This window comes from Hyaena hyaena, unplaced genomic scaffold (assembly GCF_003009895.1).
Source record: "Hyaena hyaena isolate Hyena2069 unplaced genomic scaffold, ASM300989v1 scaffold_284, whole genome shotgun sequence".
In the NCBI taxonomy this organism is placed as follows: Eukaryota; Metazoa; Chordata; class Mammalia; order Carnivora; family Hyaenidae; genus Hyaena; species Hyaena hyaena.
This window is the reverse complement of record NW_024080913.1, coordinates 1,326,933-1,350,988: the sequence shown is the minus strand read 5'-3', so window position 1 is coordinate 1,350,988 and position 24,056 is coordinate 1,326,933. Positions and strand designations below refer to the sequence as shown.

Here is a 24,056-nt window from a genome sequence, read left to right as displayed (position 1 = left end):
GTCTGGGTGGCTCAGTTGGTTAAGCATCTGACTTCAGCTCAGGTAATGATCTCATGGTTCCTGAGTTCAAGCCCCGCATCAGGCTCTGTGCTGACAGCTCAGAGCCTGGAGCCTGCTTTGGATTCCGTCTCTCTCTCTCTCTCTGCACTTCTCCTGCTCACAGACTGTCTCTCTGTCTCTCAAAAATAAATGTTAAAAAAATATTAATTAGACACCAGGTCCTGAGGACTCAACAGGGGACACTCTCCTTCGTGCTAGGTGCTCCATCCCTCTCGCACACACCTACCACTACTGGAAGCAACAAAAGAAACAAAAGTTGCCAAGCTTTATTCGAGCTCTAAAGGGTAGAGATAACATCTAAACCTACACCCCGTCCCACCCTACACAGCCCCGGGCAGGCTCAGCCGCCCCTGCCACCAGTCTCATTTCTTGTCCTCCTCCTTCTTGTCCTTCTTGCTGTCCTTGCTGGCCTGGGAGGCCAGGGACCCCATGGCATTTCGGATGGCCTCATTGTTGGGGTCCACGCCAGGCAGGTTCTCCAGGACGCTCTGAAGGAACTCGGGGTCCTGCATCACATCATAATCCTCCTCCTCCTGGAAAGGGCAGTGGGGGCTTGGGGCCGGGGCTGGGCCATCTGGGGGCCTCTCCCCACCAGACTGTGTGTGGTGGGGCCGCGCCTGAGGACAGTATCCGGTGCCCACGTACGCACGAGCTCACGCTGGCACTGACCAGAGAAACTGGAACCCGGCTTGTCGGCCACACAGACAAAACCATACGCCTTCTCGCTCTCGGACACCCACCCTTTTTTTCCTGCCTTACACATTCTTTCACCCTTGAGGGAAGACGATATCCTATACACCTGTCCAGACTGCTCCCACCAAAAAGGAAGGACAATTCCAGAACACGAGGATGCTTACTCAACCTTGACTGTGAGCATTCTGTGGCCTTAGCCGAGTTTACAAACAAGAAACGTATACCCACATGTTTCTCTCCCTGTACCCCTCAAAAAGCTTACCCCGGAAACCCTGAAGAATGGTTTCAGGCCTAGAGGGCTTAAGGACGTGACCACCAAGGGACTCTAAGTGGGACAGGGGTGGGGAGTCACTGCGGGCCCTCACCTTGGCGGGCTCCGATGTGTCCATGGCTGAACTGGCATCGAGGTCAGCGGACTCTGCCTGGCCGAACTCTGAGGAAGACAGCAGTCTGCTGAGCTCCACTTCGGGACCCCATCTTGGCCGAAGCGCCCCGTCCCAGGCCCCGGCTCACCTGCACCCTGCAAGGACATCTGCATGGCGTAGGCAATCTGCTCCTCCTCTGTCATGCTGCTGAGGTCAGGGAGCCCAGTGCGCCCAAACTCCTGCTGGCCGATGGTCATCTTCAGCAGGGCGTCGTCTGAGTCTGGAAAGAGACAGAGAGGGGCAAGGCAGAGCTGGTGCCTGGGTCCACACAGACCCACCCTGAACCGTCCCCCCGCCCGTATATCCCAGGGCTGCCAGGCCTCCCCACTCCTCCCACATCTCCACCCCGGCCCACCGGGTATCCTTCGGCCCCACCCCACACCTTCAGCCCCGGCGGTGGCAATCCCGGCCTCGGCAGCAGAGGCTGCAGCCGCCCGCCGGGCCTCCTCCTCCTGCCGCTGCCGCTGCTCTTCCATAGAGACACGGAGGGCCTGGCAAAGGGCAGGGCAAGGTCAGATATTCTGCCCCCCCTCGCGGGCACTGGGCAAGCCCCCTGAGGGGTGGGAAAGGAACATAAAGGGGGAGCTTCTGGTTTAGGAACATGGGAAGAACCTGGAAGGTAAGAGATGAGACAGGGGAGGGGCGCCTGGGGGGGCTCAGTCAGTTAAGATTTCAGATTCTGTATCTCCCTCTCTCTCTGCCCCTCCCCCACTCACCCTGTCTCCTCTCCTTCAAAAATAAATAAACATTAAAAAAAAAGAGAGAGAGAGAGGATACAGGAAAAGGAAGGACTTGGAAGAAGCCTGGGCTTTAACCACAAATGAACAAAAGAGACGGACACGGGCCCTCAGAGATCACACAGAACTAAGGGGAAGAGGGCCCTGGAGGGAGTGTGGGAAAAGGAGCGAGGGTGTTCGGGACGGTCTAGCCCTAGAAAAGCCACGTGGCGTGAAGGTGTGTGAGGGAGGAGGACACAGGAGCCCGGGCTCTGCCCAAGGTCAGGGTTTGCTCACCAGGGCCAGCTCAGGGTCAGCGCTGGGGTCCACTCCGAATTCAAAGTCACTGGCACCGAGGCCCAGCATGGCACCACCTTCACCGGCCAGAATCGGAGAACTGATGAGGGCATCGGCCAGGCTGGGCCCCGGGGGCACAGTCACCAGATGAGAACCGGTACCATCTTTGCCATTCAGGGTGTTCACAAACGCCGTCAGCTTCTCTGTGTTCACTTCCTGGGAGAGGGAAGGACACGGGAGACGCTCCTTCCCGCCCTGCCCCTGCCCTCCCACAACCCCCGGCTTCAGCCATTTCAGCTCCTGCCTGCAGCTGCTCTCTCACAGTGCAGGCGCTCCCCTGGGTAAGGGCTGTTCCGTTTATCACCAAATCAAGCCCACGCCTCCCAACCCGTCCTTACTCACCTCTTCCCCAAAATTGATAATGTCAACATTTACTTTTTCCTTCTTGAGACGTTTAGCCAGTTTCACCAGCTAGGAAGAAGGAAGAGAAATGAGGAAATCGGTTCCATATCATGAGGGGAAATGACATACCTCACAAAAGCACAGGGAAATTGGTCGACCTCCCCATGGCGCCCCAAAAGAAACACTGCATCCTGCATATCGTCCTTTTCCCAAACCGACAACGGCAATGCCTCTGCCCGGCTCTCCGTTCCCAAATCCCCCAGCTGTCACCTGGACTCACATCTTTCTCATTGTCCTCCACAGGGCTGCCCACGAAGGCAATGATGCGCATCTTGTGATTCTTGCCCTGTCGGTGCTTCAGAGCCAGCTTGTAAAGAGAGAGGAAGTTCTCTCGGTCAGCCAGAGGCTCACCTAACTCTCTCCCTGTCATTCTGCTTCTCTTCTTGCGGTTTCCACATTCCTCAAGCCCACCATCACGCTCACAGGAGGGTCTAATCCCCCCGCCCGCCCTTCCTCCTTGCTGTGCCTCTGTGTGGACAAGGAAGACGGGGGGAGTCTCAGTTCAGGGGTCTTTCCCCTCACCACCATCACAGGTCCTGGAATTCATCCCAAAGTACCCTTTTTACTCATTTCTGAGTCATCTCAATCCCCCTGCTCCGGTTCCAGCTCACGAGTCCAGGGCAAAAATGAACAACGTTGGGGGCAGAACCTCAGAACAAGAAGGAACCGTCAAAGGGATCTAGTAGGACTCACATGGGCCACGCGGATGCCAGTGCAGAAGGTGATCTTGCCCTTGGGTTGGACGGTGTGGAGCTTGGAAAGGATGCGGCCAGTGTCAGGGGTGAGTGTGGTCAGTACTTCGCAGTCGCTGGGATGTAGGGAAAGGGATTCTGTGATTTCAGGTCAGCACAAGTGCCTCTAAAACTGGATTTGACTCATCTTTTTTTTTTTTTTTAAAGTAAGTTCTACGCCCAACGAGGATCACATGCTCTATCAACTGAACCAAGATGAGCTTCCTTTAGAGACCTTGATAATAACTGTAATCTCTACTTTTCTTAATGGAAAACCATTAAGAAAATGGTGAGTAAGTAAGAAAATGTTTAGAGAGTAGATCTTAAAAGTTCTCATCACAAGCAAAGAAAAATCTGTGACTCTGTGAGATATGGGTGTCAACCAGACTTAGTGTGATGATCATGTTCACAATACGTACGTATATCAAATCGTTATGTTGTGTACCTTAAACTTATGCCATGTTATAGGTCAATCATATCTCAATAAAACTGGAAAAAAACATGTAGTATTTAGTAACTATGAGCACAGGAAGTAAGTGATTGGTTTTGCCAACTTGCCCTCTTGCTCCCAATTTCCCATGAATCTCTCTCCCGTTACCTGCCCTCTGGGGGACAACCCTGGCTTGACGCTGCTGAGGAGGTCTCCCACTCGCTCCAGTTCTAGAGCCACTGGCCAGCCAATGACACATACACTGGGACCCAGGTGTGTGTGTGTGTTACTCATCTGAGGATTATCAGTCCTTAAAACAAATCACTTTTAGGGTAGGAGGAGGTATGATACATGCCCTGGGGACCCTTATCCAGAACCACTTTTCACGGACTTTAAAATATATTGTGAAATCTACCCCCAGATTTAGTTACATGACTGTATTAAATTCAGATTAATATTAAACTCAGGTTGCGATTTTCATTTCCACCGCATAGTGAGAAGCTAGTCTAGGAGGGCTGATAGGCAAACTCCACTTCACAGAACCTACTAAAGGGGGACACGGGAAACCACCCGGCCGCCTACCAAGCCCCCGCCCCCCTCCGCCCCACGTACTTGGCCAGTGTGATGAGGCCCACGTTGTTCTCAGGGTTGCTGCGGGTCTTGGAGTGACAGACGATGTTGACGGCGTCCTGCTGGGCCTGCAGCCGGGTGGGTAGGAAGTCCCCGTTCCGCATGTACTCACTGTTGTCCACGCTGCCAGAGGAGGGGGGAGGAGGGAGAGAAGACAGTGCAGGATGTCTCTGACACATTCTCTCTAGTTCCAGGGACACCTACCTCCCTGCAACTTTCCTTTGAGGGACATCGCAATGCACAGCAGTGCGTTAACACACACACAGACTTCCAAGCATTACTCCAGACTTACAGACTCAAAATGACAGAGGGAGGAAACAAAATTTAAATCTTCACTCCACGACTCATTCTGATAAGCACCAAACACTGAGATCCACTCATGTAACACGACACCTTTTCATAAGCGGCACATATGTGAGAGTAAGCAATGTCATGGATGTATAGTCTAAATTTGCCTTTAAAGTGAGAGTATCCCAGGGTGTCTGGGTGGCTCAGTCGGTTAAGTGTCTAAATTCTGTTCAGGTTATGATCTTACGGTTCGTGAATTCAAGCCCCGCACCAGGCTCTGTGCTGACAGCTCAGAGCCTGGAGCCTGCTTCAGTTTCTGTGTCTCCCTCTCTCCCCCCCCGCCCCCTCTCATGCTCTGTCTCAAAAATAAATAAAAACAGGGGCTTCTGGGTGGCTCAGTCGGTTAAGTGTCCAACTTTGGCTCAGGTCATGATCTCACAGTCCGTGGGTTCGAGCCCCACGTCGGGCTCTGTGCTGACAGCTCAGAGCCTAAAGCCTGCTTCAGATTCTGTGTGTCTCTCTCTCTTTGCCCTTCCCCCGCTTGCTCTCTGTCTCTCAAAATAAAGACATAAAAAAATTAAAAAAATAAAAACATTAACTTTTTTTTATAAAATAAAATAATAGGTGATCGACAGCACTGTGTGCAGGAAAGCACAATGCAATCACTTGGTTAAATGTTCAACAGCTTTGGCAGCTGGACTAAACTGCAAAAATTAGATTTCACGGATTTGGGGTCTCACTTCTTTTATCCTTGCAGTTTTCCCCCATCTAAGGAATCTAGATAATATGAAATACAACCTCCAGCTTCCCAGAGACCATAAGAGGCAGGTAAATGCAGCCGTCACACAAGCACTGAGCAGGACCGATCCCAGACGACTGAGGGCCTCTGGACTCTAACAGTCCCTGATTCCACCTGCGCTGAAGGGAGGAACGAGTGTCCTCCTACATGAGACCCTTTGTCTCCACTGGCAAACAAAACATGGCCCTGGCGGCAAACTTTTTCTTTAGTATCCTTGGGCAAGAAACAGAAACCAAAAATGATGAAGACCGAGAATTACTGTCTCAGGGGATTCCCTACTGTCTTAAGAAATTAAGAAACACAAATGGGAGTAAAGAACAGTGTTCGGGCTCAAATCCTCAATCTGTTACTCAGTGATTCAAGGATCCTGAGGAAGTTACTTAATTTGTCTAAGGTCTAATTAGTTCATCTGCAAAATGAACTGCTACCTGTACAGGGTGCCTATGATGATGAAGTGCATGGGAAGTACTTAGCACAGTACCTAAGCACAAGCATGAAACACAGATTAGTTCTCATAGTTGGAACTCCATCTATGGAAAGGAGGTCAAGGGCAGACTCGACTGACCATGCATTATATTCTTTTTTCCCCGGTTCACTGTTTTTGATTATTCTCCCAGCAGGGAAGGAACGGCCTCTCTAGCTTCAAATACACTAGTGAGTCCAAATATGAAAAACAAGGGAGGCTTTGAGGGCTGGAACAGCCGGAACAGCTACTAAGTATAAGGGCTGTGGGCAAGAGCAGCAGATGGCTGAGGGCTGGAGGAAGGGCCTCAGAGGAAGCAAGGGGGACTTGGGCGGTAGGGAGACAGACGACGGTGGGCATTGCGGCAGCAGGGCGCCCACTCGGACATGCATCGAACAGAGGGAGAGTGATGGTGGTACAGCAGGACTGAAGGCACAGATGCCTCGACACCCCCGTATGCATCCCGAAAGAACAGCATATGCATGCTGTTTAGTTTTTCTGGTCTTGACCTTTGCATGAATTGAATAATAAATCTATTTCTTGACTAGGTTTGCTCAAAGGTACATAATTTTTCTGAAAAAAAAGTCCATCTCAAAATAAGGGCTTAGGGGCTCCTGGGTGGCTCAGTTGGTTGAGCATCCTACTTCAGCTCAGATCATGATCTTGCCACTCGTGAGTTTGAGCCCTGCAATGGGCTCTGTGCTGACAGCTCAGAGCCTGGAACCTGCTTCTAATTCTGTGTGTGTGTCTCTCTCTCTGCCCCTCCCCCTCATGCTCTGTTTCTCTTAAAAATTAAAATAATAATAATAAGGGCTTATAATATTATCCACCTATTCCATAAAGTCTTCATTTAAAAAAGAATACAGATGCCTGGACTTCCCTGACCAGGAGTCTGACTCAGCAGATGGAGCGCAGAGTCAAATACTTCCAATTTTTAATAAACTCCTCCACAGAATTTTGATGCACAGCAGATTACGAGGCTCTACAGAAAAAGAAAGGAGTGGCTCGGATCATTATTCTGTGCCTGGACTGTTACAACTGGCCGCCAATATGTCTCTCTGGACCTAATCCTTCCTCCTACGCATCAAGCCAAGCCAAAATCTTTTTTTTTTTTTATGTTGATTTTTGAGAGAGAGAGAGAGAGAGCAGGAGAGGGGCAGAGACAGACAGAGACACAGAATCTGAAGCCGGCTCCAGGCTCTGTCAGCAGAGCCTGATGTGGGTCTTGAACATACAGACTGCGAGATCACGACCTGAGCCAAAGTCGGACACTTAACCGACTGAGCCACCCAGGCGCCCCAAGCCAGGCCAATATTCTTACACACCATTTTCTAAACAGCTCTGCCTCCCCACAGGTCAGAACTCTTTCAGAAGTCCTCTGTGGAAGGGTACCAGACAGAGGTCAACCACCTGAACTTGACATCCATCTACCTCTCAAAAAAAGAAATGACCTTACACCAACAACCTTATAATCAAGTCACACTAGCCTATTTCCTAATTCCTAACCACACCTTGGGCACTGACACATTGAGCAGCTTTGTTTCTGCCCTTCCCCCATCTATCAGTCTTTCCTCAACATGTGTCAAAATCCCTTCAAGGCCTCTCTGAAATCCCCTCTCGAAGATCCCTCAAGTACACTGCAACTAACAGATGGACAGTGCTGTACGGTTTCCAGGGCCCTGTCACAAACATGTTACCCACCTGTGCTGTAAGCCAAGTGGAGGTCACTACTCTTCCCAGTGAGAGATTTACTACCCTCTCAGGAACATGCAGCTGGTAGGTACCAGAACCTCCGTATTTTGCATTCAAAAGCCTGTCCGTTTTCTATTCTAACTTGCTCTCTCCCAGAAGTTGCCAGATTTAGCAAATAAACACCCAGGACTTCCAGTTAAATTTGAACTACAGATAATTAACAAATAACTTTTGGGGCACCTGGGTGGCACAGCCAGTTAAGTGTCTGACTTCAGCTCAGGTCTCACGGCTCGTGAGTTCAAGCCCTGCATGGAGCTCTGTGTTGACAGCTCAGAGCCTGGAGCTGCTTCAGATTCTGTGTCTCCCTCTCTCTCTGCCCCTCCTCCACTCAATCTCTCAAAAATGAATGTTAAAAAATAATTTTTAGGGGCACCTGGGTGGCTTAGTCGGTTAAGCGTCCGACTTTCGCTTAGGTCATGATCTCGCGGTTCGTGGGTTCGAGCCCCGCGTTGGGCTCTGTGCTGACTGCCAGCTCAGAGCCTGGAGCCTGTTTCAGTCTGTGACTCCCTCTCTCTCTGACCCTCCCCTGCTCACGCTGTCTCTCTCTCTCTCCTAGAAATAAATAAAAATATTAAAAAAAAAAATAATTTTTAGAAAAATAACTTTTTAGGGGTGCCTGGGTGGCCTAGTTGGCTGAGTGTCCGACTTCGACTCAGGCCATGATCTCACAGTTCGTGGGTTCGAGCCCCATGTCGGGCTCTGTGCTGACAGCTCAGAGCCTGGAGCCTGCTTCAGATTCTGTGTCTCCCTCTCTCTCTGACCCTCCGCTGCTCACACTCTCTCTCTCTCCCAGAAATAAATAAAACATTAAAAAAAAAATTTAAATAACTTTTTAGTATAAATATATCTCATGCAATATTTGGGAAATACCTATAGCCATTTCTTATATTAAAAACTATTGTTTATGTGAACTATTCAAATATAGCTGTGCAATGCTATCCTCCGCCCATGATAAGGAAACTCTTAGGTGGCTCTTCCATCCAACTGGAGATCTGTGTTTGTGTACTATTTTGTATTATGTTCCACTCTCATATTTAAAAGAAATTGTTAGGGGCGACTGGGTGACTCAGCCAGCTGGGCGTCCAACTTCGGCTCAGGTCATGATCTCACGGTTAGTGGGTTAGAGCCCCACCTTGGGCTCTGTGCTGACAGCTAGCTCAGAGCCTGGAGCCTGTTTCAGATTCTGTGTCTCCCTTTCTCTCTGACCCTCCCCTGCTCATGCTGTCTCTCTCAAAAATAAATAAAACATTAAAAAAGATTTTTAAAAAAATTGTGAAACCTTGCACAAATTTATGTCAGCTTCTAATCCAACTTATAATGAAATAATCAGCCCACCTCTGAGACTGATTAAAAGATCTAGCTCACCAGATAAGAGCTTTAATGTCAGACAGCAAGGGGTTTAAATCTTGGCTCGGATAAGTCACTTAAAAATGTTGAGCCTCGGTATCTCCGTCTGTAAAATGGACAGATATTTGCCCACAAGTGTTGTGAGGTTTAAGTAAGATATCGTAAATTAATGCCTGACACACAGAAAGCAATTTATAAATAATGCCTTTCAAGATAACACAGGGCAAGGTAATGGAGAAAGAGATGAGCAATCGGGGCTGGGGAAGAATTTACAATTTCTCTTCCTGACATCCATTATTTTGAGAAGAGGAGGGCAGAAGACTACCACGATGAGTGTGAGAAGCAGGACTCTGGCTACAGACAGCAGACCTGGGGCTGGTCTAGAGAAGACAACGCCAGAACAGCGCAAGGCAGCAGGGGTCGGCCGGTCAACGACTGTCCGAGAGCTGAGAGGTACTGGGGGTACTCCGGGCCCGTCCTCCTCTCCCGGGCCCTGGGATGACTCAGGAAGTCGATGCGGCTCCTTCCTTCCTGGCCCTGGGCCGCATCTCGCCGACGGGTCCCCCACCCCCACCCCAGGCCCACCTGGCCTCCGCGCGCCACGCGCCCCTCACCCCGTCCCGCCCCACCCCAGGACCCCGAGGCAGCTCCTCACCAGACCATAGTGCTTTCCAACACCATCTTGCCACCTTCCTCCCTCCCGGACCGCTTCCCTTAGACTGCCTAACAACAACTTCTCTCATTGGCCCAGTGCTCACCACCAATCACAGGCCCCGCTCGGCGAGCGGCTTCCGCCTCCATCCTCCACGTTGCATTCTGGGAATTGTAGGCGCAGCCAAAATGGAATTCACGCGGGACGCCGGGCCGAAGCAACACACAAAAAGAGGGCAAGCTTTTGCCGTCCCTGTCATGCAGGCTCTCTGGTTGAGTTCTCTGCCGGCTGGTCTACGAGAAGCAGCGAAGGAACCTTTGAAATTGCTGTGGATGTGTCTGTCAGCATCTTAATTTTTAGAAAGTGGTGCGATGGCTAATGACGTTCCAGCTCCGTCAGTTCCCCATAGCGCTCTGTGCACCTAAACCACCAAGCCCTTAGCCTCCTAAGTTGAATGTGTATTTCTTTCTCCCATTTAATTAAGGGCAGGAAAAGTGTCTTAATCTTTGCAGTCACTAAGCCTAGTACAGAGCCTGACACATGGTAAGTGCCCAGAAAAGGTTTGACAAATCTGTCCTTTTAACTAATCTTAGAAAGAATGGGAGACAAACTAGTAAACCATTTTGGTTTGTTAAGCAAGAATACTGTTCAAAAATGCTTTGGATTACCTTTCCCTACATACACACATAAAACTGGAAATTCCAGGCCTCTCCATTGGAGGGAAGGGGAAAAGCAGGAAGGGACCAGGCATGGCTACAGGACAACATACTTAGAGATGGGAGAAAGGAGTGTTGTGGATATTACCTAAACGTTGGCTTTATTATTTAAAAAAAATTTTTTAATGTTTACTCATTTTTGAGAGAGAGTGAGCATTAGCAGGGGAGGGGCAGAGAGAGAGGGAGACACAGAATCTGAAGCAGGCACCAGGCTCCCAGCTGCCAGCACAGAGCCCGATGGGGAGGCTAGAACCCATGAACCATGAGGTCATGACGAAGCTGAAGTCAGGCACTTAGCCGACTGAGCCACCCAGGCATCCCTAAACGTTGGTTTTAATAGATATGTTCAAAAGTTATTGGTGGGCATCAGAACTTGTATAGGAGTAAAATCTTCCTATCACTAGAGAGAAAAAAAAACTGTCAATATAACCATAGGAAAGGGGGAAATAAATAGGCACAGAAAAATAATTACTGACAAGTTCAAACATAACCAAAATATTTTGCAAACAAGAAATACAGCTACACATTGTAAATAGACACATACAAAACTAGTGACAAAGGGTAAAAACTGGAGCGCCTGGGTGACTCAAATCAGTTAAGCGTCTGACTTTGGCTCAGGTCAAGATCTCACAGTTCTTGAGTTTGAGCTTTGAGTTCGGCTTGCTGCTGTCAGAGTGGAGCCCTCTTTGGATCCTCTTTCCCAGTCTCTCCGCTCCTCCCCTGCTCATGCTCTCTCTCTCAAAAATAAACAAATATTTTTTAAGTTAAAAATAAAGGGAGAGAGTTAAAAAATATATCAGGCAATACTAATGAAAGAAAGAGTGGATAGCTGTATTAATATTGGACAAAACAGAAACCAACAGAAATAGCTGACGTTAGATCAAGAGAGGGGTAACTCCAAAGACTAGTTGAATGTCAAGGATAATGATAAGTTAGTATTCTTCTAACATTCAACACAAACAAAGAGACGAGGAACTTAATGTTCTGGAATGTTGTCACTGTTCTGGGAAAACATGATCCGTGATACCTGGGCAGGGAAGTGTCACCTCAGCTTTAGTCAGACGTTTAATAGGCTGTGACCAGTTTTCAGTCACTACACTTCTATTTATTTTAAAAAATTTAATGTTTATTTATTTTTCAGAAAGAGACAGAGTACAAGCAGGGGAGGGGCAGAGACAGAGGGAGACACTGAATCTGAAGCAGGCTCCAGGCTTTGAGCTGTCAGCACAGAGCCCAATGCGGGGCTCCAACTCACGAGTTGTGAGACCATGACCTGAGCCAAAGTCGGATGCCCAACCAACTGGGCCACCCAGGTGCCCCTAGTTCCTACACTTTTTTTTTTTTTTTTTATTTCTAGGAGAGAGAGAGAGACAGCGTGAGCAGGGGAGGGTCAGAGAGAGAGGGAGTCACAGACTGAAACAGGCTCCAGGCTCTGAGCTGGCAGTCAGCACAGAGCCCGACGCGGGGCCCGAACCCACGAACCGCGAGATCATGACCTAAGCGAAAGTCGGACGCTTAACCGACTAAGCCACTCAGGCGCCCCTAGTTCCTACACTTTTAAAAGTTTATGGAGATATTGCAAAAAATGCAAAATATAATGACCATCAAAAACTGAGACAGTGAGGGGCACCTGGGTGGCTCAGTTGGTTTTATGTATGACTCTTGATTTTGGATCAGGTCATGATCTCATGGTTGGTGAGATGAGCCCCAAGTTAGGCCTCACTCTGACAGCTCAGAGTCTGCTTGGGATTCTCTCTCTCACTCCCTCTCCCTCTGGCCCCCTCCACTCTCCCTCTTGTTCTCTCTCGCTCTCTAAGTAAATGAATAAACTTAAAAAAAAAAGAGAGTGAAAAATAGGTGCTATAAGATTGACTTGATTCACCAGTGACCCTAAGAGAAGTTTGGGTTGGCTGGTGGGGGCAAAAACATAGAGGGAGTTCAAGAGAGATTCGGGTCAAAAAAACTATTAAGAAAAATTCATTTGTAAGACACTTAGCTAACCCTGGCCACTGACTGGAGATTTGTTAAGAAAATTTTAAGGCATGATAGTATAGTTATAGTTATACATATTCAAGTTTTTTTTTAAAGTTTATTTATTTTGAGAGAGAGAGAGAGCAAGCACAAGCGGGGAGGGACAGAGAGGAGAGACAGAATCCCAATCTGCGCTGATGGCACAGAGCCCGATGTGGGGCTCTAACTCTTGAACTGCAAGACCATGAACTGAGCTGAGACCCAGTGTCAGACTTGGTCAACCGACTGAGCCTCCCAGTGCCTCTCTCTCTCACTGTCTCTCTCTCCATATATATATAGTTTTAAAAGAGTCCATATCTCTTGAGTATTTATGGATGAGGGGTGCCTGGGTGGCTTAGTCGGTTAAGCGTCCGACTTTCGCTTAGGTCATGATCTCGCGGTTCTTGGGTTCGAGCCCCGCGTCGGGCTCTGTGCTGACTGCCAGCTCAGAGCCTGGAGCCTGTTTCAGTCTGTGACTCCCTCTCTCTCTGACCCTCCCCTGCTCATGCTGTCTCTCTCTCTCTCTCCTAGAAATAAAACATTTAAAAAAAAAAAAGAGTATTTATGGATGAAAAGATATGATGTCTGGGATTTATTTTAACCTAATCCTTTGGAGGTGAAGAAGGTGGTGATGAATGTAATAGATGATGATAGTAATAGATTGGCCTTATTTCTGTTGATAATTATTGAAAGCTGGACCATGCATACGTGGTGGTTTGCTACTCTACTTTGGGTTGGATATTTCCTTAAGTGAGTTAACTGGAAACTGATGCTGTATGATGGACTTCTAAAAAATACTTTTTTTATTTTTATTTTTTTAATGTTTTATTTTTTTTTTTGAGAGAGTGAGACAGCGTGAGCAGGGGAGGGTCAGAGAGAGAGGGAGTCACAGAATCCGAAGCCTGCGTGGCTTAGTCGGTTAAGCGTCCAACTTCGGCTCAGGTCATGATCTCACGGTTTGTGGGTTCGAGCCCCGCGTCGGGCTCTGTGCTGACTGCCAGCTCAGAGCCTGGAGCCTGTTTCAGAGTCTGTGACTCCCTCTCTCAGAAATAAATAAATAAAACATTAAAAAAAGAATAAAAAGTAGTTTTTCAAATGATATTGACCTTTTTGTGTCTAAAAACTAAAGAGGAGCACCTGCCTAGCTCAGTTAGCTTGCGACTCTACTCTTGATCTCAGGGTTTTAAGTTCAAGCTCCACGTTAGGTGTAGATTACTTCAAAATAAAATGTTTAAGAAAAGAGAAAGAAAATGGGGCGCCTGGGTGGCTTAGTCGGTTAAGTGTCCGACTTTCTCTTAGGTCATGATCTCGCGGTTCGTGGGCTCGAGCCCCGCGTCGGGCTCTGTGCTGACTGCCAGCTCAGAGCCTGGAGCCTGTTTCCGAGTCTGTGTCTCCCTCTCTCTCTGACCCTCCCCTGTTCACGCTGTCTCTCTCTCTCTCCTAGAAATAAATAAAAAAAAAAAAAAGAAAAGAGAAAGAAAAACTAAAGAGTACACAGTTTAATCTGGAATCTATGGCAAGAAGGGATGAGACCCCCACTCTGGTGAATGACTTTCAGAATAGCTGAGACTGACATGCTTAAAAGAAAAACGTTAAACTAGGCTTTCCAGCGTTAGTACCTTATGGTCTCATTTGGTTTCCTGAACTTTTAGGTACAGTTTTATGCAGAAGTAGCAGCTGCTGCTCACCACTAGAGGGGCCCTCTGACCATAAAAGGGTGTCTACACTCAGCACGAATAATTGAAGTGAACAGGTTACGGGCGGCAGACAGACCACTTATCCCTGAAACATGTTCAGATTCTGCTCCTATTGGGGAAGAAGTTTCTCCTTATCCAATCTAAAGGAAGGCTGAGCCTATGGCTTAAATTCAAAACTTTGAGCATCTCAAGTTCCTTTACTCCCAATTACTTGTTCGATCATTGTTTTCGTTTTTATCACCACCTCACCCCAAAATTATAATTAGAAGCAGTCTAATCAGTCTGCTTCTCCTACCCACTTGGACAGAACTTTGTCAACAGATTAGTCTTGGAATTATTTTGATCATGTTCTACTTAGAGGCAAAAAACCCTACAGTTCCTCACTGCCTACAGTAATTTAAAATAAAGAATTCTGGGAGCACCTGGGTGGCTCAGTCAGTTAAGCGTCCGACTTTGGCTCAGGTCATGATCTCACGGTTCGTGGGTTCGAGCCCTACGATGGGCTCTGTGCTGACAGCTAGCTCAGAGCCTGGAGCTGGCTTCAGCTTCTGTGTCTCCCTCTCTCTCTGACCCTCCTCTGTTCACTCTCTCTCAGAAATAAATTTTTAAAAACATTTGAAAAAATTGAAAAAATAAATAAAATAAAGAATTCCAGGGCACCTGGGTGGCTCAGTCGGTTAACCATTTGACTTTGGCTCAGGTCATGATCTTGCGGTGAGTTCGAGCCCCGCATTGGGCTCTGTTGACAGCTCAGCCTGGAGCCTGCTTTGGACTCTTGTGTCTCCCTCTCTCTCTGCCCCTTCCCCCCACACCCCCCGATTACATTCGCTCTCTCTCAAAAATAAACACTAAAAAATGAAAAGCAAAAGAAAAATAAAGAAATTCCTCAGTCTAGCAGTCAGGGTTTCCTGTGCAGCCTCCACTTACACCTACTCCAAGATTCCCACTCAAGTCTCCTCCACCATTGCTTCCACTGCGGGCTCTTGTTCTCAGTTTTGGCGAGATACCACTAGGTTCGGGAGCTCAAGTACAACTTTTTCCAATACTTCTAGTCCACAGTGACCTCTAGTTTTCTTATCTATTCCATACCATTCTCCAGACAACAGAAATCCTTAACTGCAATCCCATCTAACATGCTGCTTCTGTGTACACACACGTATGTATTTGCACCCCTCCTGAACACCATAAACTCTTGAAGGTCAATTACTTCTTTGGACCTCCAACTGCCCAATGCATTGCTCGTTACCTGCTGCTTAAATATTTGTAGAATGATCTTAACAAGATAAGGAACAGTGCTGTGGAAAGAACAGTATTAACTTGCTTCTCTCCAAAGCCCCCCACGTACAAGCCTTAGAACGAGCACCCCCTTTCTGGTCTAGTTCTCCATCACAGTAAAAAAGCCTGAGCTCAACCTCATAGAAGAAGAAATCAGAACTGAGGGAAGCTTTCTCTTTGTTCTTCCAAGTAACACCTTAGGGCCAGGCTGGGGGAAGGAAAGAGAGGGAATCTCAAGACCAACTTATCTCAAGCTTGCTTTGTCCCTTTCCTTTCCTCCTAAACTCGAGTTAAACCCGTCAGTTAAAACGGGTAGCCTAGGAGCCTGGAAGGCAACAGACCTCCAGGAACTCCCTTCGTATTCATTCACAGCTTTTCCCTGTCAAATTGAAGTTGTTACGGTGGAGGGGTGGCTGGAAGGTAAGGAATGGAGCCAGCACCAGCCTGCACCAGCCTCCAGGAAACTGGGGAAGACACAGTATTTGCTCAAAGAAGTGCAAACGTGGAGGCTGAGCAGGAGGGTGGACTGTATGGTGTATGACAAAGAATCAGGGAGAAACAAGAGGTCTAAATAACTGATGAAAGTTTAATACATTAAAACAGATATTTATCACTTTTATATTGCATTTGCCATTTCCGAACAATACAAAGTAGAGGCAAATAATGACACTTCATAAAAATGTTGATTCCCCAGAACTCCCTTCCCTAAGACCCAGCCTCCCTCAAATATTCCCTCCCACCCCCTACAGAACTCTGTCCTGAATAAAACACTTAAATACATCATAAATAGTAAATTATGAAAAAAAAATAGCAAGAATTGTTTCTTTCCTTCTTGTAAAAAAGAACATGGCAGCAAAGACAGGCAGCCAGAAGCTGGCTGGGGGTGTCTAATATAGACAGTTACTTGGGGGACGGGCAGGACGGAGACGGGGGAGAGCGCTCCACAATCCGCCTGAGGTGCCAGGCCCCCTCTTCCCCTGGCAGGAGCAGGAGGACTGGATGGGGAACCACAACTCTCGGAGACGGAACAGAGGGATTACGTGGCCCCCACTTCCGTGTTCTCTGTATGAGAAGGGGCAGGGCACGTGGCACAATGACCTCACCTAGGCCAGAATCTGCTGGCTCCCCCGTGAGCCTAAGAGAATATTCTCTAGCCTCAGAGATAGACTGCCTGTTAAATGGACACAGATCCCCTTTCCACTTCAACTGCATGAATAGCAGAACTCTGTTGGAAAAGGTGGGAAGGGCAAGGAAGAAACCTCCTTTCGAGAAGGATCCAAATTTGTTTAAGTCTTCATATTTAGGAAAACAAGCAGAATACATTTCAAACTGCCAAACCATAATAATTGTGATGGCCCGGCAGTGAGTAGGGTTCCACCTAGGAAGGGCTCTGATCTTCTAGCCCTGTGACTGTCCTGTTTCAACAAAAGGGATAAAGATTACCCCACGTCCCACTCTCTCCATTCCTTCAGTCTTAAGAAATTCATCAAGAGAGGAGGAGCTAAAGAGGAGCTGCTCTTGGCAAAGCAGTGCCACACTTCCATTTCTCAGACACCAGGGGGCTCTTCTGAGGGAACCCCATGAATAGGCATCTCTCCAATGCTTCTGGAGTTCTGATCTGAACTGGCTTGAAATTGTGTGCTGTGTGCTAGTTTTCCTTTCCTTTTTTAAGGAATAAAAAAAAAGAAGAAGAAGAAAGTAGGGGTTGATTTAACACCATCACGCCCCCAAAACCTTTACAAAGATTACAAGGGTCTTCTTCCAGAGGAAGAGCTAAGGTGGAGACAATGTGCCAGCCAGTCTGTCCTGAGGAAATTAAGAGTCCAGCTCCTGGTGAAGGGTAGATGAAGAGGAAGAAAACCATCAAGTACAGCAACCCCGCTTCCAGAAGGAAGAATTGGGGGCTTGAAAACAATTCAATTGTGGAAGCCAAGGTCGGCCAGTTGAAAACTCGTGCCACTCAACTCGGAAGTGGGGAGGATGCTGCTGTCCTCAACCGTGTGAGGCACTAACGCCCATTCATATGGAAGGGGAGGGAGAAGAGGATCTTCTTCGGGAAAAAGACAGAGGCCCCCAGCCTCCAGTACGCTCCTTCTGTGACGACCATGAGGAAGTTACACTCAGCACTGCTGGGGCAAGGGCTGGCGTCTTGGGATCACCAAGTTGGCAGAATCTTGTTCTAGGTCTTCTGAGGCCTTTTGCTCACTGGAAAGGGAAAGGGTATAAAATTAAGGCTGTGGAGTATGAGATGAGGAGGCAGGAATGGAATTCAAGTTAATCTCAACCTGACTGAAAGAGTTAAGTCTTCTATTATCAGTCTTGGCTTGCAAGCATAAGGTTGCCAAACCACAGCATTTAAAAAGGCAAGATTTAGGGGGCACCCAGTCCCTGTAACCTTGCCAATCAACTCCTTGTTCACTCCATCAGTGACCATCTTTATACCCTTCAAAGCATTCACCTCCCCCACATCCCAGACACTCACGTGGGCGAGCTCTGACTCTGCAACTTCAGGCTCTTCCAAGAGGGTTGAACTAACAAGGGGAAAAAAATGTAGGCAGAGAGAAGTATTAGAAGATACAAAAAAAAAAAAAAAGGACCCTCCTCTCAAGTCAGATCTTATACTGCTTCTCTGTATTTCAATTCAGGATCAATTCAGAATTTGGAAAGAAAAGACCAAGAAACTACCAGATTTAGAAGCATGCTGTTTTAATTAACTATCTTCTTGAGTACTACAAAATATTTCCTAATACCCTCCCCTCCGTCCTCAATCCCCAGGTGTGGCGGTCACTCAGTGATTGCTGCTGCCTGATACTCATGCCGTTGTGCAATTCTCTTCTGAGTGCAGGCTGGATTTAGTGCTTCTCGTCTAGTGGACAGAATGATGGAACATCAATTCTGAGATCAGGTTACCAAATACCCTACAAATACCCTACCTAGCTTCCTCTTCCACCTGTGCTCTCTGTTTGCTCTGAGAGAAGCTGGCTGTCACATGGAGAGAAGGATGTGACAAGGAACTAAGGGAGTACCACTGGCTAACAGCCTGCAAGGAACTGAACCTTACCAACCACCACGTAAGTGAGCTTGCAATTTGATCCTCCCTCAGGCGAGCCTCCAGATGAGGCTACTTCCCTTACAAACAGCTTCAATGTGACCTCCTGAGATCTTGAGCCAAAGGCACCATCTAAGTCACACTGAAGTAGTTAAGCCACGAAAATCTGAGATAATAAATGTCGGTGTTTCCAGCTGCTGAATTGGAGGTAATTTATTACACAACGATAATACAGTTTTGTACCTGGAAGTGAAGTGCTGCCAAACTAAAAATCCAAAAAGTGGAAACGGCTTTGGAAGAGGGAAGTTGGGCTTTAAGGAGAGTTTTAGTGAAAGTTTAAAAGTGCCATGAATATACTGCAGAATCTTAGACCTGAATGGGTGAGTTGCCAGTGTGGGCTGAAAGGAGGGTGAGAAAGATCTTATTGGAAAGTGAAGGAATTTAGTGGAACAAAGTTTAACAATAATATACAGTTATGTGAAAAGTAGAATATGTACCTAATGAATTGGGTGATCTGGCAAAGAATTCTAAGCAAAGTAGGTGCCATGCAGTTCCTTTTTTTTTAAAAAAAGAAATTTTAAATGTTATTTAAAAATAAATGTTATTCATTTTTAAGACAAAGACACACAGCATGAGGGAGGGAATGCAGTTCCTTCTTAATAATGCTTAAAGTAAAACTTAAAGAGAAAAAAAGACTAAGGGAAGGACTATTAAATAAAAGGAGGACTTGCCAGGACTTAATGGTTTTGAAAATTCTGAGCCCCTCCAATAGCAAAGCAGCCTACAATTAAGAAGGGCTTGTGAACAAGCAAGTTTTGTAACCTGAGCACTCCTGGGAACACGTGGCCTAAGGACAAAGCCAAGGGTATGACTGTAAAACATCCTATTGAGACCTCAGAAAAATCAAAGTTTGTTGGTTAGAGTACTAGTCAATCATCAAGAGGCCATCCAAAATGTCTTGTAGATCCTCTCAACAACAGGGTCTCTAAGAAGCAAGGGCTCATCAAAATGGCACCTGTAGGTGTGGCTTTTGTCTGAAGGACTGAATCCCAATGAGATTCATAGGAGGCCCACAAAACCTCCGGAGGGCATTATAACAGAAAACAGTACCAGCTTGGACTGAAAGGGACAGAAACAGTGCAAAATGGAGAGACCACTGGACCCTAAAATTGTACTGGCAAGAGAGCAGGCTGAGAAAACTACTCAGCTGCAAACACATTCTAGTTTTTGTGAAGGGAAGATCCAGACAAGACTCCAAAGGGTAGAGCCAAGAGCCATGGAGAATTACTCCCATGCTTTCAGACCTGAGAAAAGAAACCCCTGCAGCCGCTGGATTTGGGACTAGCTACTCACCAGTGACTCCTCTGTGCCTCCTTTGCTCCTCTTTTCACACAGGAAAGTGTACAGTGGTTGCCCCCTCACTGCCTCACCACCGTCTACTGGGTACGTAGAGAGAAAACCTGTCTCTTTGTTGTCACAGGTCCAAAGACTGAGAGGAACTATACTCGAGGAACAATACCTGGGTAGTTTGTCCAAACCAAGACCTAATTCAGAGGACAAAATTCTGGAATTTGAGTCGCTGCTGTAATGGGATGAGACTTTTAGAGACCGTGGGAGCCAATGAATGCATCTTGCACATGGAGGAAAGTGAATTATTGGGGGCCAGAAGATGGACTGTGATGGGTGGGCTTTTTAGGTGGCTCCCAATGGTCTCTGCTTCCCGAGTATTCACACCTCTGTGTAATCCCTTCTCCTTGTGAGGGTGGGCCAGATTTAGTGACTAGAATGCAGTACAGGTGATAGGATGTCAGTTGTGACATTAGGTTACAAAAAGATTATGGCTTCTGCAAAAGGGCATGCACTCTCATTTGCTCGCTCTTGAGGAAAGCCAGCTGCTATGTTCTGAGCTGTCCTAATGGAGAGGCTCACGTGGCAAAGAACCAAGGGAGGTCCTCAGTCAACAGTCCGTGAGGAACTAATGCCCTCTGTTCAGTAACCCACAAGGAACTGAATCCTGCCAATAAGCATATAAGTGAACTTAGACGTGAAGTCTCTCAGTTGAACCTTCAGACGAGACAGTAAACCTGGCTAATACCTCATGAAAGACCTTGAGCCAGAGGACCCAGCAAAGCTGTACCAGATTTCTGACCCACAGAAACTATAATACATGCTTGTTATTTTAAGCCACTAAGTTTTTAGGTTTAATTTAGTTTGATTTATTATAATGGAATAGATAATTAACACACCATGTAACAAAATTAAACCACAATCTTCATACTGGATTCTTTTGCAAGATTGAGTATTCATTTTCTTTACTGCCCAGGAATCTTCCCAAGACTTACAAAATAAGTAGAGAATTCTCATCTAGCTCAGCAGGAGATAAAGGGTTAGTTGGGGAGTATTTTGACTGAATATCAGAAAAGTCTTGCACAACCCCTAAAGATGGAGAGATACTGACACACTTTTCCAAATCACTAAAGATGAGCCAAAGGAAAGTAAACCTGCAAAAATCTAGTGAAGAGCAAATGACAAACACTGATCTCTTTAAAAAACAAAATTATGGAGGTTGCTAAGGACCTGAAGAGAGAGATGAAAAGATTATATGTAGAAAGGGGCCAAAGAACCAACCTTGTAGTTTGCATTTGTAAAGTTTCTTCAACTACAGGTGAGAAATAGGGGTCAGGAATAGTCGTGACCTCACTGATTTTCTCCAAAGGTGGAGTCTGAGGTAAAACATCAGGACGACCGAAGTGGACGCCTGGAAAAAAGAAAAGGGAAGAAAATCAATAAAAAAGACAAAATGGGGTGGGGGAAGTACAGGGGAAAAAAGGCAGCAACTTGGCTTTTCCTGGACAGGAAGGGGGAGTAGAGGTCCTAGGCAGATAAGAGAGGGCTCGGAAGGGGGGGAGGGCATGCCCAATCACATGGGAACCCCAGCCCTGGCGCTGACCTGGCTCCACTTCCGCCTTTGTTGTCACTTGTGCCTTGTGCTCCCCAGAGACCGATGCCTGGTAAGTAATGCAGGAGTTGCCGCTGGGGCCTGCTCGCCGTGAGAAAGATGAGCCAGACCGAAACTTTTTGGAAGGAGAGGGCTTCACTTCAAAAGGGAAAGAGAGAGCCTACTTAGCACCCACCTAAGAAACCATCACCAAGACACAGATACAAATCGCCAGCATCCCCAACACAGACCCAAAGGTGCTCTGCAAAGCGGGAAGAAGGACTAAGGTCAACAAAGACAAGCTCTATGAACTACTCTTCAGAGGAGAGGGTGTGCATCTCAGTTCACTGCGCTTGGAAAGCAGAGAACCTAGAAAAAAGGGGACACGTACACATCTTTCCCCCGCTACACGCAACCTTGACGGCTTTGCTTCCACCTGATGAGACGTCCTCCACTCCGTCACTCCCTTGTTCTTTAATAGTGTCCTCCAGCTCAAGCTGACGAAGATGGCCCTTTCACTCTGCATCCTTGGAGCACTTACGCACACAGCACCGTGATACGTAATTTATAGATCACTTTGAAAAGACTTTGAAAAGATTTTTCCATGTTTCTTAAGACTGTCTGGCATGCCTAAGTCCTCTCTGCCGCACTGAGGGACGACTGAGGCCTACGATGAGGAGACGGGAAGGAGGAGTTGGAAATCTGCCAGGGGCAGTGGCATGGAAGGTTTGGGAAGAATACTGGCACTTCCCAATCATAAAAGTTGAGGGAAGTGAGTAAGAACAACTGCTAAGCAGAAATCAGTAAATGGCTTCTCCAACCCTTTGATCCTAGTCTGAGAATTCCTCGGCGCTGGGGATACGAACAGAAAACAGAACACTTGTGATAATCCTTGTCTAGCTCTGTAAGTCTGGCTCTGTCTCAGCCTGTGGCGTGGACCCTACTCCCACAATGACACCTTTTCCCCACCAATCCCACTTCCCAGAAATGCCCCTCACCTCAATGACACACGAAGGGAGAGCCAGGGGGAAAGCAGCGACTTGGAAACCATGGGGACAGACAGGGTGACTGACATACAGACGGGCAGCGGTTCTCACGGGAGGTGGGTAGAGCAGAAGAGGCTTTGGCAGTTCCCTGACAGAGGTGTCTTGCCCCCCCATCTCCTGGAGTAAGGGAGCCACTGGGGGGTCATCTGGTAGAGGCCACTTACAGGGAATCTTCTTGAACACGGTGTTGCACATAAAGCGCTGGAACCGTTCTGCATAGAAGCCTGGCCGGTGTACCGACACGGTGTCCTGCAGAGCAGAAGAGATGGCTGCGGGGTTAGAGGCAGGGAGGCCCAGCAGGAGGACCGCTATGCAGTCCTGGGGCTGTTTTCCCTTAGGCTGAGACCCAAGCAGAAGGGTAGAACCCACAAAATAAGAAAGAAGAAACTGAGGGGGCAAATCAGAACTGAAGGAGGCAGGAAAGCCTTTAGCAAACTGCTACTCACCCCATCATGTACCAGAGCCTTCCAAGAGTGCTCCAACTTCTTAACAAACCTGCCAGGAAGAACGTGTATCACAAAGTCACACAGTTTTTAAATGTACTTTTCTCTTTGATAAAGCTGAAGAAGCTGGGAAAGCACTCCCTCGGTAAAACTGGCTTTCCAAAGAACAGACAGGGTTGTGCTTGTTCAACACGGAGATCAAAGCCGTTTCCAGGGAAGTCACTTATTACCTCCCCATAGAAAGAGGGTAGTTAACGTGTCCCTGGCAAGTCAGGGACAAGTGCATGTCTTATAAAAGGAGAACTGAGGGAACAGATGGGCATGCTACCAGATGGAAGAGAGGAGTTATATCTGGATGATAACACCCCGAAACGGTAAACCTTCAGCAGCAACTGAAACCTTACGGGGGAAACCTGGGGTCCAGCATTTCCAGCTCCCCCCTCACCACCACTTCACTACCTCGGTCCCACAGGCTAAGCCCCTGCACAGAACACAGTGACCCTCCTGTTTCTCCTCCGAGGAAAGGGGAACATGTTTCCAGCTATGCCCCAATGTGGAATGTGACTCATCGCACAGGGTTTTCACGAAGAGCCAGATAGTGTACTCTACCCTGGCACTTCTGAGGACTGACTCAGCTCTCCACACAGGTGTGTGTTAGGTCTGGGAAAGGGGCAGGGTAATGAAGCCAGGGAGACAGGCGAAATCAAGGAAATAACCCACCATTTAAAACCTAATGAGGTAAGCAGCTAGACTGCAACTGACTGTTCTCGTTCCAGAAAGAACTCAGGGACAAACCCACGTGAAGGAGAAACGTGAGGGGTTACCTGCAAGCTTTCTGCCCCCGAATTTGGGATCCATGTGCTCCTCACCTGTAAGACTGTAGAATGTCAATGATCCCAATATAAAGCAGCAGCCTTTCCCCTTTACTATTGCGGGCAGGGATGCCACCCATACTGTTCGGGAAGACAAGAAGAAAAGAGTTTTAAGAAAAGCTTTGACCTTGCACAAAGGGGCTTCTCTCGCCCTCCAGTCAGATCAGGACGGGGAACTGAGACCTGAACATAACTGTCCCATCCTCCATAAGCTGGGGAGGAGTGAGAGCATTCCTCCAACCCCAAGAACCACTCTGAAGTATGT

At 47.6% G+C, this 24,056-nt stretch overlaps 2 protein-coding genes across 3 annotated transcripts in view; both read right to left on the bottom strand.

Annotated features, from left to right (window-relative positions):
- Positions 1 to 310: 310 nt before the first annotated feature.
- Positions 311 to 9,824, bottom strand: PSMD4 (proteasome 26S subunit, non-ATPase 4). The gene is made up of 10 exons (XM_039246367.1): positions 9,749 to 9,824; positions 4,427 to 4,567; positions 3,347 to 3,461; positions 2,874 to 2,960; positions 2,594 to 2,662; positions 2,192 to 2,407; positions 1,561 to 1,669; positions 1,267 to 1,398; positions 1,119 to 1,186; positions 311 to 593 (listed from the first exon to the last, which is right to left on the bottom strand). The coding sequence occupies exons 1-10, from the start codon at positions 9,772 to 9,774 to the stop codon at positions 423 to 425; spliced, it is 1,134 nt and encodes a 377-aa protein (XP_039102298.1). The 5' UTR covers positions 9,775 to 9,824; the 3' UTR covers positions 311 to 422.
- A 6,185-nt stretch (positions 9,825 to 16,009) lies between these two features.
- The window catches only part of PIP5K1A (phosphatidylinositol-4-phosphate 5-kinase type 1 alpha), a 40,463-nt gene continuing 32,416 nt past the window's right edge, over positions 16,010 to 24,056 (bottom strand). Inside the window, exons 9-15 of one of the 2 annotated variants that reach the window (XM_039246366.1) lie at positions 23,789 to 23,872; positions 22,923 to 22,971; positions 22,641 to 22,725; positions 21,443 to 21,589; positions 21,121 to 21,250; positions 17,926 to 17,974; positions 16,010 to 17,648 (exon numbers count right to left, since the gene is read on the bottom strand). In XM_039246366.1, coding sequence (XP_039102297.1) covers positions 17,646 to 17,648; positions 17,926 to 17,974; positions 21,121 to 21,250; positions 21,443 to 21,589; positions 22,641 to 22,725; positions 22,923 to 22,971; positions 23,789 to 23,872 — 547 coding nt within the window. In that variant the 3' untranslated portion in view covers positions 16,010 to 17,645. Of the gene's footprint in view, positions 17,649 to 17,925; positions 17,975 to 21,120; positions 21,251 to 21,442; positions 21,590 to 21,821; positions 22,098 to 22,640; positions 22,726 to 22,922; positions 22,972 to 23,788; positions 23,873 to 24,056 lie in introns of those variants that run through there. The other variant, XR_005530862.1, reaches the window with a different exon arrangement.

What these genes read in the sequence shown, in the direction of transcription:
- PSMD4 (XM_039246367.1), bottom strand. Translation starts at nt 9,774, where the DNA reads ATGGTGTTGGAAAGCACTATGGTCTG. An exon ending in TTGGAAAGCACTATGGTCTG is followed by an intron (nt 4,568 to 9,748) that starts GTGAGGAGCTGC and finishes CTCCTCTGGCAG; the next exon opens with CGTGGACAACAGTGAGTACA. An exon ending in TGCCACCGCCGGGGCTGAAG is followed by an intron (nt 1,399 to 1,560) that starts GTGTGGGGTGGG and finishes GTCTCTTTCCAG; the next exon opens with ACTCAGACGACGCCCTGCTG.